Genomic DNA, 27,683 nt, shown 5'->3' on the forward strand with positions numbered 1-27,683 from the left:
TTTTGTTGTTCTTTTTAAACACTAAGACATTCAACATCTCATTGCTGAAATGGTGTAAATGCATAGGCCAGAAACAGATACTTCTGTAACATTGCACATGAATACAAAAGTCCCATTGCATCACATAAGTCTGATATACCACCAGGGAAAGAGTTTGCTGGAAATTATTCCACTACAAATCAGTTTTCATTTATACAAACTGTCTTGACGTGTCAAGTAAACATGATTAAAGTAGGCAGAACATTAAATATATGTACAGGTTCAGTGCACTTTAAATCCCTCAATAAGAGGGTACTGAAACAGCAGTGAAAAAGGAGCTTTCCTTATGTGATTGTACCTGTGATAATGCAAGTGGCTTGACTTTAAGACTTAAAAAAAAAAAAAAAAAAAAAAACAACAACCACACAAAAACCCCCCACACCACTTAACTATCAGCATATAAACACTGCATTCTTACTGTGATTTCATGAACTTTTAGCAAAACATTAGCAAATTAACAGATTATTTTCCTTTAAAAATCAGTGCTTATCAGGCGAGAATCGATAAAACTGAAATACTACAAAGAATTTCCTTGTTATTATTAAACACAGAAAGGACAGAGTTCAGCTGCAGAATCCATTTATACCATATCTATGAGAAATGTTTGTACAATCTTAAGTTTTTAAATAAATAAACATAACCAGTTATAAATAATGGTAAATAGTATTAGAAAGATATTATTTCATATAATGTCTAAATAAATTAAAATCACTAGATTTTCAAGGCTGTGAGGTATATCTAAACACACTCAGCACGCGTGCTGGACTGATTTAGATCTCTTATGCCTTACAGCAGTTCCTAGCCACGCACCCACAATATAGCCAAATCCATACCAGTCAAAGGTTTGCACAGCCTTATAGGCAAACTACTAAGAATTAGAAAGAGAAAGAGAAGTAAAAATAAAGTTTCCTCCTTGTGAATTTTCATGGACAGAGATATTGGCCAAATTAAATATACAGGATTAAGACTGGAGAGCTCTGAGTCTGTCCACTAGCGACACCCAACTACCCAGCTCAGTCATCTCAGACTTTATGCACATGACACTTATCTTTGGACACGCACAAAGATTCAGCAACTGTTGCAGACCCCTAGGCAAAGGCAACATGACAGAATAAGAGGCAGGAATCTGTGCAGAAAGGAACTAGCTCGAAGAGCCTTGGATGCTCATCCCCCATGAGGCACTTCTGAACAATCTCCATTTCACATGCCTGTCTTCTACCAGGATCCTATTTAGATATTACCACTAAATACCCAAATGGCAATGTCAAAGATCATGGGAAATGTATTACTCACTGAAGTCTTTTAATTATTTTCAAATCACGCATTTGTTTATATATAAGGTACTTCATACAACAACCAATAGAGGTCTTGTGGCCAGCAGTGTTTAAAAAACAGCTTTAGAAACATTCTTAAAATAAAATGAGAAGATCCTGATAAATGTTCAAGTCTGACCTCATAATAGAGATACGTTTTCCTTAAAATCATATTATATAGTTTCTATGAGGAATGCCTGTTGGCATCTATAAAAGTTACATAATAAAAATAAATACTTTCAGTCATTTACAACAAAAGTAAGAAATATACATTTCACTTAAACAGGTAACAATACTTTAGCAGATGACTTGTCAGCGACTGTACAATCCTGAGCATGGTTTTCCAGGCATACTTTACATCATCATTTGTCCCTACAAGTCCACATGACATAACGCCAGTTAGACAAAAACTTTTAATACTTCTGAGAATCAGTATCTTAATTTAGCTTTGGTAATTATCGTGCAACTGTATAAATCTTCCATTTGATTTTCATACACCAGGAGATTAAGGCAGGCACTACTACTATTAGGATTCTTCCATCACCTTTTGACACTGATAGAGCAAACTGTCTGGAAGAGCAGAACAAGGCGATCTGAACCACAAAGCCAGCATCCCTGCATGAATACGACAGTGCAGCAGACAGGGCACGGATGAAAGCAGCTGGCATGCCAGTATTCCCTCATTACCTTAAAATAACAGAGGCCACAGACAAATTGAGAGAAATAATAATTAGATATAGCTACTGTATAGATGTATAGTTCACAAAAACTCTATCTTCCTCTCAAAGCCCGTTTCTTCTGTTCTCTTCTACTCTTACCTCCTACTCCTCTGACATGTCACCAAAAGTCATGCCTCCTGCATGCAATCCTAGCTTCATACCTTCCGTCATAAATCCTCACCTCCACCTTTTTGTCCCCTCCAAAACTCTTCAGAAACAGTGGTACAAATAGCCTGCTGCCTGTAAAAGTTACTGTTTGCTGTACACTTGCACCTTGATATTTCAACCTTCACAGAGACCCCTGAATAAGGCCATTAAAGCCCACGGGAAAATGTCCCTGGGTAAGGTTTAGCATGCTCCCCACTGTTTCCCTGCCTTAGACTGTAATGTACCTGCTTCCATGCGCTTATTTTCCTATGACAATTTACAGATTGTAAGCAACCTTACAGTATACTTTCACTTACCTATAATATCAACTATATGGAGTTTTAGCTTCTGTTGCAGTGTATTCAGAGCTGCTGAAAAGGAATCTTGAGAAGACATTTTTAGATTCTGTTTCACGTCATTGGAGAGGGACAGCCACAGCCTCCCAAAGTCTTCTGTAGTCATTTCCATTGGCCTAAAAATAAGTTGACCACAGATCTTAGTCAAATAAGATACATTATTCAGAATATACTTGGTCTTCCAAAAAATCCGTATCTAAAAGCAATAGCGCAAGCAATAACCAATTGCAGATTTGTCTAAACAAGCCCCTCCTTTTGCCAGCTTATCATAAAAAAAAGTTTCCAATCCTTGTCTTAGATAACAAAATTTTTTGAAATTTAGATCATTCGATGAAAGTAAATAAAAGACCTAAGTCAACTGCCTTGAGATGCTTGTCTGCTGAAACAGAAAATATAAATTCAATGAAAGTTAGAAATTATTGAATACAAATAAGCATGGAAAACATGGTGAATTTCACTATAAAACAGAAAAGTCTACCTAAAAGTCTTGGTTTTCTTACTGCTAAAAAAACCCCAGTGTTCAAATACATATAGAATGATATTCTTTTTCCCCTACAGAAATTGCCAGCTTTCTCACATAATATGTGTTTCTATAGTCAAACTGAAGTAAGTGATTTATTTATATTCTGTCATATATTAAAGCAATTCGCCCTTCTTACGTTTTTGTTCACTCAGTTCTATTAACCTCCTCAAAAATTTATTCTTAAGAATATTCTAAACTGCAGATACAGGCAATATCCTGACAGGATTTGTACTTCTTTCTGGAATTTGTCTCCCCTCCCTCCCCTTTTAAGTGTGAAAATAACCATTTATGATCATTAGCAGTAATCTCAATTACATTAAAATCAGCTGCTCATAGGTTAAATGTTGTATTTCATACTCAGCACCCAAGCCTTCTTGCACTTGCCTAATATTTATTTGACCACACACATTTTTAAAAATGCCAGCTTATTTTATTTACCTGATGAAGTCCAGCAATGATAAAGTTATTGAAAATTCAAGGCGAGTTTCCATCTCTGACTGGTAATTAATGGAGCCAGAAAGAACTCCCTGTGTACAGATTTTGTCCATCTGCACACATTGCTGGCAATGTTCCACACTCTGGGCTTCTATTACAGAAAACTGGTAGGCTGGACTCTCCAAAATCTATACACATTTAAAAAAAAAAAGAAAAAAGATACAGAATATATTAATCTTGCCATCAAGTTATGTTAGTGGCTAAGACATAGCTATAAAATTGTACAAGTGCCTTTTATGCCAACTGATTTTTCTTGAACTATTGGGTAAGTGAACAGAGCTATCATTTCTCAGTTCTCATCAAGGGTAAATTAACCATTAAAGTACTATGAGAAGTAAAACACAGGAGAAATTGATCTCTTTTTGCCAGTCGGCTTTTTGCAAATGACTGCTCAGATAGAGAGCAAACGGATGGCCAAGAACCCGATTTCTGTAATGTACCCTCAAAAATTAACTGATACACAAGAGCAAGCAACAGTGCAACATTCTCTAAGCAACTCCAACTATATGCTAAAAGCAGAAAGTTGAAAAACTGTCCCTAGTAACAAGAATAATTCCAAGATTACTCAGCAGTCCTTGGCCTCTCCAAACAAACTGGTAACACAGATTCTATCTGTGTAGTGGTTTATGTGGAATATTAAATGAGTTACAAGGAACAGCTAGACATGGGATGTTCATTTTCTATCAGTGCCATGACAGGTTTGGTACAAGCCCAAAACCAGCAGGAAAAAAACTTCATAACCAATTAGCAATTCTAAAACAAACATTTTGCTTAATTCTCTTTGTCCAGTTATCACTCGCTGAGTGCCTTCAAGGTTTTATAATTCTGTGCCTGATTCAGTAAAATCCATGGATAATCATGCTGATATGCCATTCCTAAGTAGCTTTTAAATTATTTATGTAAAGTTTCAATCAAGACTTCATCACATGCTTTTATCAGCCATATTTATAGCCCACACGTAGCTGACATCAAAAATAAACTGACTCCTCTCCAGTACCAACTGAATGAAATGACTGATGTCTTTGAATAGAAAAATCAAAACTTGAAGCAAGCTTGCACAGTTTTATGTGAAGGAAAAAATGGCAGCATCTCTGTCTACCAGACAAGTACAAATAATAGCTGCACAAGCATAACAGCCACAGAAAGACAAAAAACTTCAAGTGATTTCTTTGGCAACTCAAGTCACACCACTTTTGAGCATAATTGGTTACATTTGCATTCAGTCCTAAAACACAAGGAAGAAGCTGAATCTGAAACCAAAAAAAAATCACACATATTTGTTCCAGGGAGGCAAGCAGTAGGACATGAAATCAAACTGAACAAAAAAGTAAGATGCTGAATTTAAATACCAAATGACCTGAAGTATACAACTGAATTTTCTTTCATTACCCCTTAGGATGTGTGTAATAGCCATACAACAGGTGATAAGGAAAAGATTAGGGAAAAAGACCTGGCTATTATACTGAAGAAAATATGGTGCAGTTAAATGCAGATAAAAGCAAGAATTCCAAGTGAATTTGAAATATGCTTGAAACAGTTTCTTACCCGAAAATGTTCTGCTTTTTCAAACACTAGGTTCACAGCATTAAGTGCAGAAGTGTTTTTATTTGAAACGAACACGGCAAGCAGCAGAGAGTCATCTGTCCACACCTTACATAAATGCAGAGCCAGGTCGTCGCTCTGACAAAGCTCCACTACTTCAGAGTGAGGGAGCCCTGCTAGTTCTCCTGGTAAGGAAGGGGCCAACAGGGTTTTATTGGCACTTTCACACTGAGCACTTGGCAAAGGATGAAAAATTTCAATATTACTATCAGCAAACAAAGAGGATGATGACAGACTACTATGTAAGAGTTTGTTATCCAGTCCAGGTTTTTTTAAGGACTGAGGTTTTTCAAATGCTAAATTATCTTCCACAGTATCTGAAGAACATGGGGAGGCCTTCCTTGACCTTGTGTGTTCATCTCCCTCATGGCCCTCCTTGTTACTAGGTAGTGTATCAAGCAAGGGACCAAGAGCCAAAGCAGCACTATTTTGGATGTCTGGTGTTTCCTCAGTATTTTGAGTTTCATTTATCTTTGATTTTCTTTTGAACTTCTGAGTAGCCATGTCTGCTTTCCCCATCTGAAAGGAGAAAGAGAGAGAAAAATAAAAAGGAAGGATTTTTTGGCTTCTAGGGACTAGCTGTGTACCTGTTAACAGAATGAAACAGAAGCAGTAAGGACAAATAATGACCAAGAATTCAGATGACAAATACAAATGTACTGTAAGCATTTTAAAGGATACAATAATAGGTTTCTGGTAAACTTCTTGCAGGGCACTGGATTAGTCTGTAACCCAAGAATGACTCTAGGTTGTCTAATTCATAAAATAAAAGATCCTATTAAAAAGCAATCACAGGTAAACATTTTCTCATTAAAATAGTGATAAATGCCAACATTTGAGCTAGCTAATATCATCAGGCCAGTATTAAAGATTACCTAATGGTGAATTCTTTAATCTTCTGCATATTACCATACATAAATAAAAAAGGGTGTTGACATTGGGTGTCATACTTTAGCCTTATTGCCAAACACGTAATTTTTGACTGCCAAAAGCTCTGCAAGTTTGGTCAAAGAACAGTTATGTCTTGGAAAAATCTGAGAACAGAATCGGAAGCACAGCACAGAAACAGAGGGAAGTTCTAGCTAGCGAACAAGATCAAGCAATATCCAACCTGTTTTAGGTTTTTAACAAATTACCAGATCACAAAAGTCATTTACAATAGTTTTTCAGTGACTCAGGTCATTTGCCTAGTTTTACCAAAATACTGATTTGATCTCCATTTGCATATAAATATCTAACTGTAAATAAGGACATACATAAATTTCAAACTGGTAAATCACAAAAAAACCACACTTACCAGACTGACACCAGCATTTGATCCTAGCCCAACAAACAATGTTGATGCTAACTGCTGCTTCTCTTTTTCTTCCTCAGAGAGGGTGGCAACTTGATCAGACTGTGACACAGGAGGATCAGCCACATGTCCTGCTAATAAACTGCCACAAGGAACAGTCAGAGGTTCATCTTCTTTCCCTATTTTGTTTTCCTTCTTTGGAAGATAGCCTTCTTTTCCCCAGAGTTTCCTTACTCCATCAAGTTTCAGACTATTTGTCCTAAAAAAAACAAAAAAAACAATGCAGGACCAAGCATATGAACACCATGTTCATAAAAGCACACAGACACTCTACTTTAAATACCATTCCCAATCTTAGTACTTCACTACAGACTGAACAGCGGAATATGAAGGAATAATCTTCCATCTGCATGAAGTTCTATGTTAATAGTGCCGTTCACCTCTTGTTAAACACCCTGCAAACACACTGGGACTAGGATACGCAATGAGCGTAGATACCTGCAGCCAGTATAGACCATGTTGGCAAACTCTATCCAGTTTTTCAGATTACATTCATAATTTACTCACCTAATTCTTTAAAAGTGAATATGAACAACATGGTATCTATCTTACTCCCATATTCTGGGAAGCTCTAGCTATATTTAAATAATTCTGTTGCGGATTCTTTAAAAAATATGTACCTTAGGTGAGAGGCTGCAAATTAGAAGAGACCTAGAAAGTATTTCTGTTTTTTTTGTAAAAAGTGGTCATGTTCACAGACATCCTGAACTCTAGTAGAAGTTAGTTCAACAGACACAGGCTAAATGCTTTAACTCCTACACCTAAAAGCCTCAGTCTCAAGGTTTTTTATGCAAACTGGCTCAATTACCTTAGAAAGCTTCCAAGTTTTCCTGTATATCCACTTACCTGAGTACAAAGCAGTTAATCTGTACAGAATTACCAATATGGAATTTGTAGTGTTCTAAAACTTAAGGAGTATCTTACATTGAGAATCTTAGCCTCACCTTTATCTAAAAAGGTTTCCATAAAAGGCACATTATTCTAAGACCAGAAAAAGCGAGCATAGCCTATAAAAAAATAAAAAATAAAGAAGCCAGAGAGAGAAACCACCTCATCCTTCGACTATCAGGCAAAGCTGTTTCAACTGTACTACATGAGCTACTACACTCATTTCATACTTCACAAAGCAAGTGAAAAAAACAGTCTAACTGCATTATTTTTTTCTAGTTATTTCAGTGAAGACACCATCTTGAATGATTTCTTTTTACATGACAGAGGTAAGTTCCAAGTTCAACTGTATTCTTTTTACTTCCACAGAGTGAAGGAAAGAGACATGATACTGACAAGAACGTAAGCTTAAACGTACTTCTTCATTTCAAAGACAAATTAACTCACTCTTTATGCCCTGTCTCAGCACTATTACCAGACGTATCAGAACCAAAAGATAAACCAGTGGGGGACTGTCTGCCAGTGAAGCCAGATGAAGACATACTTGAAGCAAATGACAATCCATAAGGTTCAAAATTCAGAGCTGTAAGAAAGACAGAATCTTTTAAAATCACAATGAAACATAAAAAGTAAGAAAAAAATCTTTTTGAAAAGAGGCTGTACTGCTGCACTTCTCAGGCCTCAGGAACCTAACATCATTAAAACCAAATGTTTCTGTTCTCAAATACGCTTCTTCCAGACACACAGGGGATTTATCTGTCTACAACGGGTATTCATTTGCTATCTGCACACATATTTAATTTTAAATATGACTTTTTCTAAACACTGAGATTAAACAGAACAAGTGATTTTAGAAAATATCACTCTAAAACTTCTGCCAATACTGAATTATTATTTGTAGAGAGAAGTACTATATCAGATCTAAATAAGTGATTTTTTCCATTTGCTGATGAGCCTAAATAACATATTTTGAGTCCACAGCAATGTCCATATATTATTATTTGCTTTGCAAACATACTTCACATCTTGGGTGACACATTATTTTCAAAAAGACTTGCAAATCAGGATTTAGAAGCAAGCACCTTAGCTATGTTTCATGAATCAAAATATAGCTTGAATAACTTCTGAAAATTGTTTTGGATTATAATTTAACACACAACTGGTCACTATTACATAAGAAACAGTGCAGACTCTCCACTGCAGCACTGGAACCATCAAGGGGTACAATCCCTTCCCCTCATCTCCATCCAGCACTACATTTTCTTCTTCACAGCAAAACGAAGGAACAGGGCAGAACTGTTGGGCATCTGGGATAAGAGAGGTCTACTGGTAAATACGAAGGCTGCGCTAAGGAGCAGTGTCCTGCCCCATAAAGAAACAAGAAGGAACAGAGATCCTAGTGGCTCTGTCATAAGTGGCAACAAAGAGATCCAAACACTACTAACCCATAACAATTAGATGTCCATGAACAAAGAACTTCAAATCAATAAACTCAGTGGAAAGCATCCACAAAAAATGTATTTTTAGTATCTCCTCTCCTAGAATATTTCTGAACCAGATGCTAATCAATCCTGAATTCTCAGTGAATAGTGAGAAAAAACAGCAATTCATAATGTGATTATTACAAAGGCTTCCCTAGAAAATTTCAAAAACACTGCAAACACCAAACTGTCACATGGGGATGTTCTTCAGCAGTAAATACCACTAATTCAGTTCTCGACACCTAACTATGAAGTACTACCATAAGCTCAACTGATTTGGCATATAGTAGATTGTACTCTTCATTGGTCTTTACATGAATGGCAAAAATAGCATAGAATATTCAATTGCAAGACATTTGACCTGTTAACATCTCTCCACTGAAAATCTGAATTTTCAAGCAGGTTTAATGTGGAGGCTATAGATGTGATATGCTAACTTATAACACATTCCTGTTGATTATCTCAAAGTGTTAAATTCTGCCAAGCTACAGATGCAAGCAAATGGAGAATATTATTTACTGTATGCATAGTCAAACTCTGCTTTTAAAAATAGTAACTGAGTTGTAGTTTATGAGACTTCATTTTTCTAATTCCTTAGCAGTAAGGTAATGCAGAGGAATGTTTTAAAAAAGATTTCCAACCTCAAAACGAATCATTTAAGAATGTCTAAAAGAGAAATCCTTATGTGACTGGCTACAGTAAACAAAAATTTGCATGACTAAAAAGTCAGAATACAGTTTTAAACATGCAGTAGAGCTAAGGTTTTTATGTTTTGGATTTTAATAAATAAAAGCACATACACTGCTGTGTTATCTACACCTACACAAGATAAAAAATACATGAGATTTCTTTCATAAAATAAGTTCACAATGATTATTACTGCAAACTGTAATTCCACAGTCAGGACATAAGTGCTGAGTACAGTAAGTTAGGAACTCTTTGCTTTAACTGCAAATGTTCTCCTCTGCAGGACAGCAAGCCTATGGTAAATTAATGGTTACATGTACCAGCTTGGCAGATGTGGAATTAATTAAGGACTAAGTGGAGCTTAGCTGAGTTTACAAGCAAGAGATTTGCAGATGAATTAAGAGGTTATGATAGAAAACACTTAACACTATTGCAAGAGTACCTCAGAATGTCACAGAACTAAAGATCACCTCGGTAAGAAAACACAGAATATGGAAAGTTGACTGGTGATACACAATCTGCTACCTTTTCAAATCTTTCTGAAGGAAACAGGAATCATTTCCCCAACCACAACACACTAAGGACCAGGATGTCCTTCCGTAGATATCCTCCACATGTGCTTTTGTTAGTTCTTATTAGCATTAAACTTACTGAACCTAAGTCAGTATTACCAGCTGCAAAATATATTAATTAGTCCTAGTATTACTACGTGAAACAAGTTAAACATTTTGCACTTAAAAATATCTTCAAAGTATTATGTTACTACATATAACATTACTTCAAGAAATTAACTGTACACTTATATTGTTTGTTCATACTCAACAGATAGTTTACCAGCTGTTTAGTGAATGCATTAAACTAAAATCACCTTTTTCCTGAGAAAGTTTTTCCTCTTGTCTCTGGTGATGAGGTTTATATGGTGCTGCACCATGGCCAAGTCCCTCAGCCACAAACCCATCCAGGAAAGATAAGGAAGCATCTACCTACAGAGAATTAAGAAAAAAAGAACACAGAATTAAGAAAAAAAGAGACACCAATGAAAATAAAAATATTTTCTGTACATCAGCCTGATGTTACCAGCAGAACATTTTGTCTTATCAGCAAATCAGGACCTTCTATCTCACACTTCCCATGTCTATCAATAAAGCTGTTGCATTCTTTAGGCTCGTGAGAATGTTTTGTGTACGGAAATTGTTAAGCAAGCATGTTGAAACAGCATATAAATCTGCACTAGAGATTTACAAACTAAATTAGTTTCACCAGTGCTTTTTACTTGTCTTGTCTTAAGCCACTGCACCCCTTCCTCCACAAAAAAATCAGAAGTGAACAGAAGTTTTCCCAAATGGTTGATCCCACCATTACAAGAAAATACCAAACTCAAAAGAAAAAAAAGAAATCAAAAAATAGTACCATCAATGCTATTTTCCCTCATTCAGTATGGACATTTCAGTGCAAAGATCAGTATTTTTTAATAGGAAGCAAAACCTTTGGGATAAAAAAGCTGTACCGTATCACTAAATAAGGACTAATTTATCTTTAAAAAGAAAGAAGCAAAAAATCAGTTTATGAAAACATAATTTTTTTAAACTGACTTCAGCTTACTAACTAAATACCATGGCTCTTTATTTTTCAGTATAGAACATTAAAATTCAACATAGATGCCTGAAAAAATATGTTTCTCAAAACCCTTTTTTAATGGGACTAAAAGACTGGCACATGCACCAGTCTTAGCTATCAAACATAATTCATTTTTTAAATGCCTTTTCCTGAAATATTCAATCCCTAGAGCCATAAAAATGTTCATGAGGAAGACATTGCAGCTATCTTACCACTATGTCGTTGCAACTAGCATCAAAAGGAAGCAAGCTTTTCATCAATACTTTGTCTTCACACAGATGCTTTAATTCAAAGGCATATTGCCTCATGCAGGTATCTAGAGAGGTGCTGAACTCCTGGATTAGTTTGTCAACTGTTTTAGAACAGGAGGTACGTGATGCTATTTTGGTGACTGCAGCCATTATCCAAGCTTTAGTTTCAGGAGTAACAAAAGTCTTCTTCAGCAACCTGTGTAGCCGTGTCAAAATAATCTCTGTATCAACATCCGTAACAAGGCTGGAGTATTCCCCCAAAACCTAGTCACAAAGAACAGACAAAATATACATTTAGTCACACACACACAGCAGTGCTTTCAGTTTTGAACTTAATGTGATAATACAGTACCACAGTAAAATCTACCCCACATTCAAAAAACATTACAGATATTGAAATAACTTTACATTCAAGTCCTTAGAAAAACTTTTTATCCACATAAAATGAAAGCAAGAGATACTGTATAAAGGGAAATACCTCGAGTGGCTTTGGACTCTTTGAATTAGCATTTTCTCACTTTAAAGCTGTCTACAGTAAGAACCTGACTCATAAGTAAGAACAGCATAGAACAGTCAGCACAGTTGTCCTCCAAACTGCTGCTGGTTTAATTGCTGGTATATGAAGGACAAAACTGCTTTCAGTAATGCAAAAAATGTAATCTCAGCTGAGCATCCAATTGCTCACGAAGGTGTTTCCAGTTTTACTACAGAAAGACAGCTCTGTCAAGCTTACACAACTGATTAAACAGTCTCCAACCTGCTTCAGCAAGACTTATCTCAGACAAACACATTCTAAATCATACTGATTTCTGTAGCATTCTGCTTTAAATGGCAAAGGCTTGAAATGACCTTTGTGTTTACTTCAGCAGACTCCAACTTCTAGTTTCTTAAAATCAAACAGCTGTCTTGAAAAGGAAGACAAATACAGTAATTACGTCCTTACAAAAAAATGACTTGTTCATAACGCAGCCTCTTGGGCGATAGCTGAAGCTTACCTAGGTGCCAGAGAATACTATCATCGCAATTGGGCAGTTACCTACAAGGCTAAACATGCATTTCACAACCACATCTGGCCTAACTGTGATAAAGACGGGAAGGCTCTCAGCACGCAGACAGATGTCACAGCTAAACCATTCTAATAGTCACCTGCCTTGAAAGGGAGCAGATCTCCTTTTTCACTAACTAGGACAACCTAAGCAGTCCTTTAGGCACCAAAAGACACTGCTAAAAAACAAACAAAAAACCCCCCCCACACACAACTGATTTCAGTGTAGTATCTTGACTTCAAGTAAAAATAGAATATTCATAATTAAAATTTAAAGTTAAAAACAAATATTTATCAGAAACATCCACCACCTTTCACAATTTCCTCACATCTGTGTATGCAATTTTGACCGCGTGCCTGCCTTACCCAACTCATAACTTGAAGAAATTTCTGTGGATAGAATGCATCTTCCTCTTCTAATAATGCTAAATAAGACTGCACTGCATACAGCCGTAGCTGTTCATCTTCTTTTCCATCATCGAATCCTAAAGGGAAAATAATACATACTTTTCCTGTAAAAGATGCCACCTGCATCAGATATTTCAAAGCACGTTTTAAGAAACAAAGCCAGATGATTAAGTAACATCTGGCTAATGCTTCACAGCATTCTCTGAGTTATTCACCTTCAGCCAGCAGCCTCAGGAAGTTGTTTGGGATATCAGGATGCACAACATCTCCTCCAACTGAGAACACGGCATTCATTGTTTGGATGAACCACTCATTGTCAGGGGCATACGTGTCCAGATGTTAAGGAATGAAGTGCTAAGGGATAACTTTTTCATTCATTTTTAGTGTGTTTCCTAAGGAAACAAACTTTCCAAAAATAAGCTACTGGTCTTACCCTCTCCAATAATTTTGGGGCCTGACGGTCAAATTTCAGCTCAATTTAATTGAAGAGGATATATTTCTGTATCTTTTACAAAGATATTTCCTGTAAAGTTCATGAAAACTAGTGGTCAGGTAGAGAAGAAAGTCTTAAATTACTCCCCCGGTGAAGAAAAATCTGCACATGAACTTAAAAGCTATCCATTACATCCAATTTGCTGGCTTGCCAATCAATACATCTGAAATTGTTAATGAATAAAGGATAGAAAATTCTGTCCCCTGCCCAGCCAGTATCTAAGAGGACAGGGAAGGGCAGGAGGAAAAGAGACAGGAGGATTGAGTTAACGGCAGAAATAGAGGATAGAAAGACAAGTACCACAAGAGAGAATGGATATCAGGAGACAAATTCATAGGAAGGCAGACCTCATTAATTTCACCGCTTATGAAACAACTCAACTGTATTTTTACTTACACTGTTATGAAGAATGTTGTGTACCTAAGGTGCGAATGAACTACTTTTGCAAACAGCTCTAATTATTTTCCAAACTAAAGGACTGAAATGAGACAGTTCTTCCACAGCTGTAGGACTGAAGGGTTTCAAAGTGAATCTGTAAATTTTTGGCAAATATGCTGCAAAATTCCCAAGGGTACCATAGCTTTCTTGCCGTGTTTCTAATTCAACCTCAAAAATATCAAACTTAAAAACAAAACTCAACTATGCCATACTTAAAAACTACCTTTCACTGAAAAAAATGTAGCCAAAGTTGCAATATAAAGTGCTGAACAGATAAAAACCAAACAAAACAAATTTCTCTTCCGGCTCGTCTCTGCTGGCATACAGCATACAAGTAAGCTCTCTCTCCCTGGTGTAATTAACAACTAATAAGCTTTAAAATCTTGCACTTTACTAACTGTACACTAAATTCTGTCAACCAGAGCATTCATTTACATAGCTGTAATCTAAACCTCCTTAGAAAAATCTTGGAGAGCTGAGAAAGATATTTATTAGATTTCACACAGTAAGATCAGAAGTGTTCTTACAGAAATTTAGCTTTGAAAACCTGTTCTCTACTATATTTTAAGTTCATACTTGTTCCATGTTAGCTTTCTAGCATAATTTAAGATTTTGTCCTGTATCACTCAATTGATGATAGACTGGCTGTTCTTTCTAGAAATGTTTTGCTGTTGTTTTAGTGAATAACAACAAACATTTTGAAGCACTCTGTAGAACACAATACTGCATTATTTATTTATATATATATATATATGTTGTTGTTGTTGTTTGTTTGTTTGTTTTGTTTTTTAATGTGAACAGCCTTTGTTAACTCTGGAAGAACCACTAGCTTCTGCCTTCTCCCCAAAATATATACATATGTACACATATATATACACACACAGACATATACATATATATACACACACATACGTGTGTGTGTATATAAATATATATATATATATAAATGAAAAACTAGATGCACTACTGAATGGAAATTTTCAACAATACAGAAACATTTAAATTATTGTCTTATTTATGTGTACTGTATGAGCATACAGCTTTTCAACTCTGTGCTAAGCAGTGTACAAATGGAATGATAAGGCAGGTTCCTCTTACAAAGAGCTTATAACTCAAATACCAGAAAAGAATACATACACCCAGGTCATCAGTCTAACAACAATGTCAGCCATATACTAAATGCTTAATCATTATCTTTATCTTTTTGGCATAGTTAAATGACCCGTTCCTTACTTCTATGAAAATGTGTTATTCTTAAAATCCATAGGTTATATACACCAACAAAAAATTCTCTGCTAGGAAGATCATTCTCACTATTACGGAATAGCACTCAGTATAACATCCCTCCGCTTTCATGCATTGGTATAAGGCTTTAAAGTTTTAATTTAAAATGGTTTTAATGACAAACTCCAAAGCCAAAATAAAATATTTGAGAGTGTCTTTCTCCAGTGAAATATAGAAATAAAACACTGTGGTGGCATTTTCTTTTACATATTTTTTGCATTTGAAATAGAGTAAGAAGCACAGCTGTAACATTTCCTGTTACAGAAGATCATGAAACATGCTTTGAAAGATATGAACGCTACATTTGGCTGAGCTCTGACTCCAAGTCTTCAGGAAAATAAAAGGATATTTCTCAGCTAGTTCTGCTATTTTGCCAGCTAAGCTGATGATAGTATATTCTTCCTTGCTTTGTTTTAAGTAGTCAAGCATCTTCTGAACTATGACAATCACATTCTGTCCATTTGTAATTCTATAGAGAAGCTCTAAAGTCTGAAAGAGAAAGCAACAAAATACTGAATTGGCTCTGATGAGTCAACACAGGAACTGAACAAACAGAAACGCTTTGATGCCAAATTCGGCAACTGTCTTTATTAGGCAAGTCTTAAATGTAATACAATGCCTATCTACAGTTTGTCATGTTAATATTGTTCATAACTGCTGTCTCAAAGTAACTGAGACATAATATGCCTTTAACACCATTCATTAAAAAACAAAAACAAAAAAACAAAAAAAAACCCACCACACACACACACACACTGCCAATCTTAAAAACTAACTCTATTTGTGGTGTTTAAAAATTGACTGACCTCTCTTTTAATAATGGGATCAGGATGGTCCAGACACTCAATTATTGTCATCTGGTGTTGAAGTGCCAGGTTAGGATCCTGCTGGATAACATAGGTCAGAGCCTTTAAACCTAGAAAATAAGCAATTGGAAATGATATAAGACTACATATCAGCATGATCGGATTTAAAACTTCTTAATGAAACCAGATATCCTTACCTAAATATTTCAGATTAATTTTGGATGACAAAACAAATTTTCCAATGCACTTGGCAGCCTTTTCAAGTAGTTCAGACTTGGGGTGAATTGTATATATTGTTTGGACACATTCAAACAAGATGGCTAGGGCAAAAACAAATAATTAATGTGTATTAGATATTTCTATAATGCAAACATTTTTAAACAAACAAACAAGCATACATCTTAGTAACAAAACTATGAGGCCAAATACGGTCTATTTAGTATATTAAAGCAGTCTACTACCTTACTCTAATATATACTTCTGAAGTTGTGAGACCCGCATTTCAATTTTTAAATATATATTTCGTTAGTACACAAAAACATTTGCTTTTTGCAAAGAATATTCTCACTGCACATAACCAATTTAACAAAATTGCAACTGTCTGCAAGACAGTAACAGCATAATACTGGGGGGTCCTGAGCAGGTGGAAATATACAGCCACCGTTCTAGTACAGTTTTAATTACACAGTCTAAAAGCAGAGATATTCCTTCTCACTCATGAACAAAAACTCAAAAGAAATTATGATTACTTTGTTTTAGGATGTTGAAAACGTAGCACAGAAATACTGTCAGAAACATGCAGTGAAGCAAGGAGTGCTAGGTAGGCAATTCGGCACAGGGAATCAAAAGAACAAGATAAAATATAAATTGGCACGGGGAACAGTTCTGTTGTACGTTGACTTAAAAGTTCTTACACAAAAGCAAGCACACCTCTGTTAACCTAAAACACATCTTCGAAGCCCACAAAGGGATTAAATCCTTACAGAGTCAAAAGTGAAAACAAAGCTCTTACGACATTTTAGTGTACAAAAATGTTTTAATAATCTCAATGATTACATGTTTCCACCATCCCGCATTCTGATCAGCTTCCCAGAATATATAGCTCATTCACTGCAACAAGGGATTATTTTGCTGTCCTAACGCTACTGAATCTAACTGCAGAGTACCTACTCACATGAAAACAGGATGAAAGACTATCACCTTTTAGTATACAGTATATATTTTTAAATCTTTGCTATGCTGCATACAACTTTCTGTCTTTAAAGTTCTTCCAACCTTGAAGTCTCCTACAGTTGCTCAAGAGACTGAACTTTGACTCTTTAGAAAGCCAATAAGCAACTAAAAAGGATTTGAGACAAAATTTTCAATAACTCATGATTTTTTAGCTACTACAATCAGCCAAAATCATTTCAAGAACAGAAACACTATTCTTCCTCAAAAAAACACTGCATAGCTGTTGGAGAAAAAGCTAGAAAACTGAACTACACACACACACAAAGAAATTAATCCTTTATGGTAGCAATTCAGGCAAACATTTAAACAAAGTTACTCTCCCCCATTTAATTGGTATTTAGAACCATGATTTACTTTTCAGTTGTTTTTTTTTTTAATTCAATCTCTAACCAATTGCCATAGAGCCAGGTAGGCAACAACTCACTTCTTTCTAAGCATTACAAAACCACATCTGAGAAAGATTTGCACAGTAACTCCTCAATTGCCTGCAACAAGCCAAAAACATCCAATAAACAATGGCTTTGTATTAGAAAAAGTAACCACTCAGAATTACAATTTTCTCTGGTCTGGGATCATTGACTCTCTAACTTTTTATAAACAGTTTATCATATTTGAACAATACCACATACCCACATGTCTTTGTATACATCATAACGGACTCTCTGCTTTGGCCTCTAAGTGCTTAACACACAGATTTACAAGTTAAGTCTCTTAGCAATCAAAAGTGCAATTTTTTGCACTTCAGCAAAACACTTCCCAATATCCTGTATGTTCTTGCCTAAAAACATAGAAGCAACAAATTGAATACACTTAGCATCTGATGGATGCCTCTTCATGTATTATTTACTAAAAGAGAATGTTTTTCCCCCCATTACAGTGGCAGGCAAGTTTACACAATGCTTCAGAAAATACGTATCAAGCAGGCATCTCAATTTTCTCTCTATTCCATTAGCGCGGGTACCTTGGCAACATTTATAGGACTTTGCTGTAAATCCATAAAACACTGAATTTTTACAGTGAATCAGCTCTCCTAATCACAGGGTTCTAGAACATCAGATCTGGGTGTTTGAGGAGACATTAACAGGTGGGCAGGGGAAGGCAAAGAAAAATCCAAAGAAATTACTCAGGTTTTTATTAGAAAAACTTTATAGTACTGTTATTCCTCTTGATTTTGTTCTAGCAACAAATACAGCTTTCCCTGCAGAAAAGGTAATGAAATGAACATAGCCATCTACCACGTTCTAGAAATTTTAAACTGAGATGTGTGCCAAAAATCTCTTTTCACAGACACTGCATCTTTGAACTCTGGAAATGTAATTTTTATTAACTGTGGCTTCTAGGAAAATACATAGCTGTAAAGAGCTGATGTTGTCACTCTTGCACAATTTTATTGCCTTTCTCGAGGCAATGAAAAGATCAATGGCTGAAGAGCTAAGCCTTTCTAATAAACAGGGCTGTAGCACTAGAATTTTTCTACTATCATTTATTTCAACTTAAGCAATGTTTAATAAGAGCTTTCAAGAAGAAGCCAACTTTCTGTATTCAAGGGCAAGGACAATGCAAACAAGATAGAGGCTTTTCAGTCAGGATGATCCAACACAAACTTCCACTAAACAAAGATGGTTTTCCTTCACTGATAAAACAAAACTGCACTATACAGACACGTATCATTTGTTTCACAAACCACTAGTCAATCATAGACACCTAAGAATACAACTGTTATACACAGAGAACATAACTAGATTTTTCAGAAGTACTGAGTATGTGTTTTAGCATGACCAACTACTCACATTTTCGTTCTTTACAAATATTGGTAATTACATAAAATACTCTCACCCACCATATGTAATATTATGATTTATCTCCGCTCTTCTTAAAGATTCATCCAGAACATCATACATCAATTCACTTGTCCTGTTTAAAATGAATGTTTCAAAAATTCTCATTTGCAGCACTTATATATATATATGCATATGGTTCTACTTTTCCAAAAAGCTCAGATACCAATACTGATATCTGTAAAACAAATTATTCATATTCACAGATTCACTTTAAAATAGAAAAGCTCTATAACCTGTCTTTAAATGACATCTAACAAGATGTTTTCAGCTTTCAAATGAAACATTTACCACATCACAAGAATAAAAATAATTCCCTCACTACTCGAATAAAAAAATAAAACATCAGCAAGAAAAAAATCACAAATACGTCCTAACAAAAATACACTTTAGCTATATTTATTTTGTTTTTCACTCAGTTGCATGCTAAGCTAGTAATAGAAGTCCTGATCAAAAAATACATTCCATGTGTATTCCATAACAATCAATCGCTTTGCTGAGACAGAAGCCCAGAAATTAACTTCTCTATTAAAAAAATGGATCTGCTGACAGTATTGTTTATAAAGACCAAATGTGTAAGAAGGTCAACAATGAAATCCTCCTATTTTATAAAAGAGCAGAAAAGCTGTCCAATGAAGTTCTGGTCACTGTGTATTCTTTGTACCTTAAAAACATTAACTACAGAGAAAAATCTGGTTACCTTGGATCGTCTTTTCCTAACAGCCCCAATATTCTTAAAAGCTGAATTTGTAACCATGGTGCTGGCACGCTGTGATAATTGAAGTCAATAGGGAGCTTTCCTCCCACTACCTGTTTTAGGATGGTTACAAAACTCCCTGTTAAGTCCTTGTATCCAGATGAGTTTTCCTACATAATGGAAGAGAAATACAATTCAAACGTTTTAATACAGTGCCTCAAAAGTACAAAGTAAAGCCACAAATTGAATACGATCAAAATAGCTACAGTGACCGTTTCATATCTTAAATCAAATTTCGGCTCTCATCCCAAAACCTGTAAGCTCTTCACTTTAAGCCAATGCTATTTACTCGCACTTTTGCAAGGAGAGTAAATGTCACTTGAAGGTAATGGTAATGAATTTACATACAAATTTCAGCATACCCTTTAACATACTACAAAAATTAAATTTTGGTTTTCAGTAAGGATACCAATGAACATTTGGATTGGGCAATATGTGGACCTCTGTCAGAAGCTAAAAAAGAGCTAGAGAACCAACAAACATAGCACAGATTTCCCTGATCACATAAATCAGCTTTTCTAAAGATTATGAATCTACAAAACTTTTGGTAAAGGTCCCTATATATCTAAGATAAAAATAGAAATAGCTCTGAAGTTCAATTTTGTTTCTAATTCTTTGCCTACCTTAACCATTTGAAGATAAATATGCAAAGAAGCAGCCATGACTCCAACATCCCTGTCACACAGGGCTTTCCGGAACTTGTCATGAATGTGCTGGACTTGGTTGGGAGCAATGAGATAGAATTTGTACAAAGCCTGAACAGCTTTTCTTCGGATTATTTCCCTGAAGAGAAATGAGATTTACACAAAACAAAAATCAAGCTGCTCGTGTATTTTAAGTACTTGACTTAGCAAAACAAATTGCACTTCTCATTTCTACAGCAAAGAAAAATCATGATCAGTCCTCAGAACATCATGATTTGGAGAGAGATTGAGTACTCATGTTTTACAGATAAAGATGCGAGACCAAATGACTTTTCTTCAAAGTCATTAAGTTGCTCCTTAAAGACCAACTAAGCAAAGAAGCAACTAAGCAAACTTAAGAGTTCAGAAGTACCTGAAGACAGATAAACAATTCACAAGAATGGGCACCAGACAAACTATGAAATTGGCTGCTACAAATCTGCTGCTCCAAAAAAAACAGACCAAACCAAAACAAAAAACTTTAAAAACTGCCTAGGAGTTGGTTACTGAGTCAGTTCATTCTGCAGTTTCTTTTAAGTTTCTCATCAACAGAATGCTTATAAGGTATTATATTCTATGTATGGGATGTTATAAATTAACAAATCAAAAAATTCAAGGCTGTGGATATCTGCAAAGACACTTCCATCAATAAAGTTTTTACACAGCTTTATAAAAAACTGTCAGTGATGTAGCACCCTTCAGGGATCCCAGTCTGTTTATCCATTTACTCCACAAACAATTCTTCATCTACATATTTGTTAAAAGGACTCCAGCAGATAAATTACATAACATTTATCTACCAAAACAGGTTATGAAAAAAATGAATGCCTACACCCTACTCAGTCAAGAGTGCTAATAAATGAGAGAGACAAGAATGCAAGAAGAAAATTGGCAGAGAAGCAGTTTCTGAAGATAAGGGCTAAAGACCAACTCTGAGAAAAAACATTAGTTAGTAAAACCATGCGAAAGATCAAGTCATTCAACCTTACAACACCACTTGAAATTCTGTAAATGAATACATACTTAGAATGCTGCAGCTTGTCTTCTATTAGGGGAAGAACAGCTGGAATCATCTCCCGTGGAAAGATCTGGCTGACAATGGTTAACGCCATGCACACCTCTACTAGATTAGTGCTCTGTAAGTCCTATTACAATCATTGAAATAAGACAGTCATTTTTCATTTAAACTTTTAAATTCTCTATCAGACACACCCCAAATATCTGGCAAGCAAGCTGGACTTAGCACACCTGGGCAGTTCATGTGCAAGCATCCTGCTGCCTGCCATTCTGTTGCCTGGAGGCTCCTCAGATATGAGCAGGCAATAAAGAGCCATGCCAGTTGTTAAGAGCTTGGTTCATACTGCCCATCTGAAAGTTTGAGCTGCCCTGCTTAAAATTTTTATTTCTAATAAACAAAGACATCTCAACTTCTAAAAAATCAACTGAAATTAACCATTAAAGAATGTAGCTAATGCTATTGGTTTCTGGAAAATTCACAGCATAAAGATATACCTTTTCTTTATGATAATAATAAAACAGCTGTTCCATTCTTACAGTCAGATATATACCTTTCTTTCATCACAACTTTAACAGAGACAAAAACAATTCTTTCAGAACAATGACATAACTATACATATTGGCATGCAGTGAAGCTAAACCCAATTAGAAATACTTGACAGAAGTGTTAGAGTAAATTATTCCCACCACAAATACATTTCTAGATTTAAAATCTGGTGGCTGAGTTTCTAAGAAAAGTTAAAATACTTCAAGCAAGTGAATGACACGAGGAAGCAACCAAAACATCATCACATCTGCAACTGAGAATATAATGCAGGAGGAAAGGCAACTAGGGTGGCAAGGAAATTTAAGGGTTTTTCAAACAGGAAAATAATGGGCAATAAGCATTGATAACAACTGTTTTTTCTCCCTGTTACTATGTCATTGACCAAAAGGTTAGACAGAAGTCAACCAAAGAGAAAATATTTTTTTTAAAGCCAAAAGGTTTTGAAACGTAAACTAAGACTCTTATACACAAGTAAGGAACAAGCAGTTCCTCACCGTTCTGTTACGGAATTACGTTCATGTTTCTAATGCACATAAGGTCAACACACAAAGCTACAACCTACATGTGTTTATTGAAGTACTTTGATGGCTATAAAACTATGCTGAGTCCCCAGTTGAATCAGTGGGACTTGAGTCACTTCCCACTGAAGTCAAGAGTATTCTCTCTAGTGCCTTTGATCATGCCCCAGAATTAAAAACCATAAAATGGTTTTTAATACAAGATATACAAGAATACAAGAGAACATGATCAGTAATATTGCCAATTACACATCTGCATGCTAAAATAAGACATTAAATGTTCCCTAAAAGAGAATGCAAATTTAATGTGAAGTTCTACAAAAGCAAGGATAAAAATTCACAATCTGTTCCAAATACAATTGAAAAGAGTAGATACAGCTCATTGTAACCTTAAAGAAAAAAACATGGATAGATTCATGAAAATAATTCTAGTGCTTGTATTTTCAAAACAAATTAAACATGTAAAATTTCCAGCACACATCATTATTTACTCTACCCATCTGTCCCAGCTAGGTTTTAGTGCTCATTTTGGTTTAGTACTTTGTTGACTCTCATTTATCTACACCCTTATCAGCTTCAAGTCAGATTGTTAAACATTACAAAACAATTTTCAATCAAAGCAGCAAAATGAGCATCATTTTCAGTCTGTAATTTACATAAGAATTCAGCCTACTGTAGTATAAAAGTAATTGTTATGCTAGAAGGAGTTAGAAACTACAACTGTTTCATGTAAAAGGCAGTAATATGGAAGATGATACCTATGAAATATTATTGGTAATGGATTTTCAGTGTCACTCCAAAGCATATTTCCATTTTCTCTCTATCAAAATCATCATCAAAAGAACTCAGAAAAGCTAACAGATACTTGCTGTCAGCTAAAAGCAAAATTTTATATTGCAACGTGCATGCAAGGCCCCTCCTGGAGTTTGGAATGTATACCCAAAAGTATAATTTGGTAATTTTATAATGGAAATTTGTTGGTATATTTCCTTTGCAAAATTGTAGAAATGTTGCTTATATTTTAATTGTAGAAATACTGTCAAAATTAAACCAAAAAAAAACAGGCAAAGCCATTTTTCAAACATCATTGCTAACTCCAGAAACTGTGACTTTAAGAAAACAAGATTTTACTAATGAGTACACAGCTTAGACATTAAAGGACACAGAACAGGGGAAAGAATCGGTCCAAGTTTAGTTTACCTCAAGACCTCCAAAAACACTGTACCTTCACAACTGTGTTCACAAGCAGAAGTAGCAGTTCATGATTTTCATGGAGAAATAAGGAAACTGCCAAGTAACCTAAAAAAGAAAGAAAATTCCATGACTACTTTCAAGTAATAAAAAACTTCAGGATAGAAAACTTAGACTATAATACAAAAAGAACTAATTCAAACCATTAAAAAAAAAAAGTTAGATGACAGTAGCTCTTGTGTTTTAAGTATCAAGTTATTAACTAAAGCTTTCTTTTTTTTTCCAGGCAAACCAGTTATATTTCAGTTGCAGTAAAGCTCAACAAATGACACCTAGAAATCCACAAGCTGTGAGAAATAAAAGACACTATAATGATGTTAAAGAGCAGCCGAGAACACCACGAGAAATCACTTTCGGGAAAACGAATGTCTTCTCAGCAAGACAAAAACACATTTCTTCTAGACCAGACAAGCAATGCATTTCCTTATATTTGTTTATCTTTTTTTGAAAAATAAAGTTAAGTTTCAATTATACTGCTGTATTCCAAGTTGAGTACTAAAATTATATTCACCATCCTATGTCCAATACTACTTGGTTATTTATTATCTCTAACTATTTGGAATAAAGAGGAAACAATTCTAGAATCCCAGAAAAGAAACTTGCCAGAAATCTTTTTCTTAGGAAAAACGATTCCTCTTCTTTTAAACTAATCCAGTTAAAGGGTGCAAGTACCACCACTCATCAGAAATACAGTATAACAATACTTGTATTACAGAGATGCATTCTAGTCAGGAAGGGCATGGCTCATTTCAGACTTAAGGATCAGAATGAACAACTTAGATACAAGTAACCATATTGTCCAGATTATTAAATTGGCCTATCTGCTCATGGAACTACACATTTTATAAGCTTAGCACAACTGCAAAACTGCAGTTCACTCTCATTTGGTATATCTCACCCAGAACAAACAAAGTTGTCCTTATGTATCACATATAACTGAAGAACAAAAAAACCATAAACACTCAAACATCCTTGTTATCAGATCAAACCATTTAAGGGCTCTCTGGGTCCAGAAGACCTGAAGCACCTGCACTAAAAGGAAAAGAAAAAAAAGAAAAAAAAGTAGTTTCACCAAGACCTACTCAATAAGGCCCTTAGGATGGAAAGGTCTCAAACTGATTAATAACAAGACATATTGCTTCTTGACGTTTACAGAGGCCATGTACAAGTTTTCTGCAAAACAGCTTACCACCTGCCCTCCTAGGTTTGGGGCAGACAGAATTTCTTATTCCCTACCAGAACATCTGCAGACTGGCTTTTAATACTCAGAGAAAAAATGCATCTTTAAACCATAATTTGTAACACATTTTCTCAGAAATTCCAATATTTGAGTGAATGATCCACATGATTTTCAAACAAAGGATATCAAACAAGCATATCCCGCAAGACACTGCCTTCCATCTGTGTATACATATATAGTATTGTTTGGAATTAAACCATTTTCTCTGTAAACAAGAAGAAATGTCTTCACTAGGCAGTTGAATCAGCAACTGCAAGGAACTTCTTCAGACAAGACTGTCTGACAGCTGCTTCAAACAAAATCTACTGGAAAAAGTTTTATAGCCACACTGGGCAGGCAAGGAAATTACTATGGCAAGAAATTTCAGAGAAATTTGAAATAGCCTGTCAGATTCCCACAGGAACTTCTGCACCTCTGCTCTAAAGATCTCCCCATTTGCTTCATTTCTTACAACTGCTTCTAAACTAAAGAATCCTATAATCACCAAAACAGACAAGAAGATGTTTCAAGGCGACTTTGCTAACTGCAATAAGCTCTTTGGATAGTTGTCTAGAATTTTTATAAAGTTAAATGCTGGAAAAACAATACTACGCTTAGGGAAATAGTCTGTCTTACAGTAACATTTTTGTCTAACCTTGTATTACACTACTTCAAAAGGAAACCAGATCCTGAAAGAAACTGATTTTCAGCTTGATATGTTTCTAATGAAATTTCTCATAAATTACTGATGTTTATTGGTACTGTAATTCAAAATGATGAAAGAACAACTAATGATTTAAAATAAATAAAATCCTCCAAGAGGAGTTAGGGACTATGAAACAGGACCATGAGAAGTAGAAGAACATTTTCAATTAGTCCTATTTTTATATGAATTATAAATTATGGAGAATCTTCTAAGAATATTCTTTAAGAATACTATTAAGCTGCAGCTCCATGCACATACCAACTCTTTTTTCCAAAAGATTTCCCTGTTGTGCTAGCTTGATTGCATGGATGTATCCAAACGAAGACTCATATCCTAGCATTTCACAATAGATGAGTCTCACCATACACTCTTTCATCAGTCTCTGAAATACAAGAAATAAAATATTGAGGATTTTAGAACAGCCATGTTTCATGTTGTTCTTCACTGCTCTAATGAGGTAGACAACATTGATAAACATACGTACATATGCATACATTTTCTAAAATCAGAGTAGTCCTAGTTTTTCTTTATTTATGGTGAACCAGCACTGATTTTTGACCACAATAGCAGAACCGTCCATACACTATCCTTAAATGTTTTCTAATTATGATTACTATGTGACCAACATCAAATTAATTATGACCAGCATAAAAAAATACTACTGAATTATCTTAAGGGTTAGATGATCACAGTGTTAATACAAATTATTTTATACCAATCACTGCGTTGACCTAGGATGGGTTATCACTATGTATGAGAGGGCAAGCTTTGTTTTTCTTTCAAAACTTCTCACTCATGTGACTGGGTTCTGTATTAATTAACCCAAACCAGAGATATGCATCAACTCATACAACTCAGGCATGAGCAACAGTACAGATGACCAAACAAAGCTTCTTATACAGAACAAATTAATGACAGGAACAATGCCGGATTGCAAAGAGGAACGTGACTGGATTGAAGCACCTAGCTTTTTCGTCTACATTATTTCAGAGGCTACAGAATGTCTAGACTCTGGACACCCTATTACTATGGTTTATTCATATGAACTAGAACCAGTGTCCTCACTATTTTAACCATGCTGCAAAACCATGGATGTGGGTGTCTTTTAATGCCGCTGATTAAATATCTATAGTGTAGAAAACCTTTACACTCCATCTGGCAAAAAGATGGAAGAACACTGTTCTCCTCACATTTGGTCTGCTGCTCCTGCAGCCTGTAACCAGTAACAGAACTTACAAGTGTTGTGGTGGGGGCAGAAACTGTGGCTTTCAAACTGGTTAGTTCCTGCTGGATTAGTTTTTCTTCTTCCTATAAAAGATTAAATTTTTAAAAAAGTACTTAATTTTTGGAGGCAAAATATGAAATAAAAGTCAAAGAAAACATATTCATTCAGCAACCTTCCACAACGCTCTCAAAATTTTACAGCTCCTTGTTCTTTGTAGTAATACTTTGCTGCTTGCTTCAAGTACAGAAGGCAATTCTTCGTAACTGTGTTTTCACGAATCATGCCCTCTGCAGCATATCACTATGTGGCAACAGAACGCTATTTACGGCGATAAGATTTACCACGAGATTCCGGAGCCCCCAAAGGGGCCGTTCGGCGGCACGGGCCGGCTCGCGGCGCGCTGCGCAGGCTCCCGCGCAGGCAGCGGGCAGCTCGCCGGCCGCAAAAGGGCGCCGAGGAAAACCCGGCTCCGAGCCGGGGCCCCGCCGGGCGGCGCTCCCCTCCCCCGGCCCCGGCCCCCGCCTCGCCCGCGCGGAGGCCGCGGAGGCAGGCCCGGCCCCGGGCCCCGCCGCAGCCCCTACATGCTTGGAGGTGAGCGCCGTGATGCTGCGGATCAGGCTCCCGAGCCGCGAGGTGGCCGAGACCCTGCCGGGGCCGGCGGCGCCGCCCGGCCCGGCGCCCGCGTCGTGCTGCCCCAGCAGGCCGGGCAGCGCGCTCAGCGTCCGCTCCACCACGTCGCTCAT

The 27,683-nt window shown here is 36.0% G+C and overlaps 1 protein-coding gene across 3 annotated transcripts; it reads right to left on the reverse strand.

The window, feature by feature from the left end:
* AP4E1 (adaptor related protein complex 4 subunit epsilon 1) lies at positions 1-27,683 on the reverse strand. Of its 3 annotated transcripts, none has more exons than XM_067305283.1 (21): positions 27,522-27,683; positions 26,952-27,023; positions 25,974-26,097; positions 23,765-23,838; positions 21,481-21,602; positions 20,398-20,557; positions 19,718-19,884; positions 19,020-19,093; positions 16,144-16,266; positions 15,947-16,056; positions 15,490-15,629; positions 13,141-13,253; positions 12,884-13,002; positions 11,434-11,736; positions 10,473-10,587; positions 7,884-8,019; positions 6,492-6,747; positions 5,138-5,713; positions 3,536-3,720; positions 2,536-2,690; positions 1-2,039 (listed from the first exon to the last, which is right to left on the reverse strand). In XM_067305283.1, the coding sequence occupies exons 1-21, from the start codon at positions 27,681-27,683 to the stop codon at positions 1,879-1,881; spliced, it is 3,447 nt and encodes a 1,148-aa protein (XP_067161384.1). In that variant the 3' UTR covers positions 1-1,878. The 3 variants fall into 3 exon arrangements, with proteins under 3 accessions (XP_067161384.1, XP_067161385.1, XP_067161386.1); XM_067305284.1 differs by lacking the exon at positions 27,522-27,683 and adding an exon at positions 27,113-27,334; XM_067305285.1 differs by lacking the exons at positions 25,974-26,097; positions 26,952-27,023; positions 27,522-27,683 and having other exon boundaries at positions 23,740-23,780.

Source organism: Apteryx mantelli, chromosome 15 (assembly GCF_036417845.1).
Source record: "Apteryx mantelli isolate bAptMan1 chromosome 15, bAptMan1.hap1, whole genome shotgun sequence".
NCBI lineage: Eukaryota > Metazoa > Chordata > Aves > Apterygiformes > Apterygidae > Apteryx > Apteryx mantelli.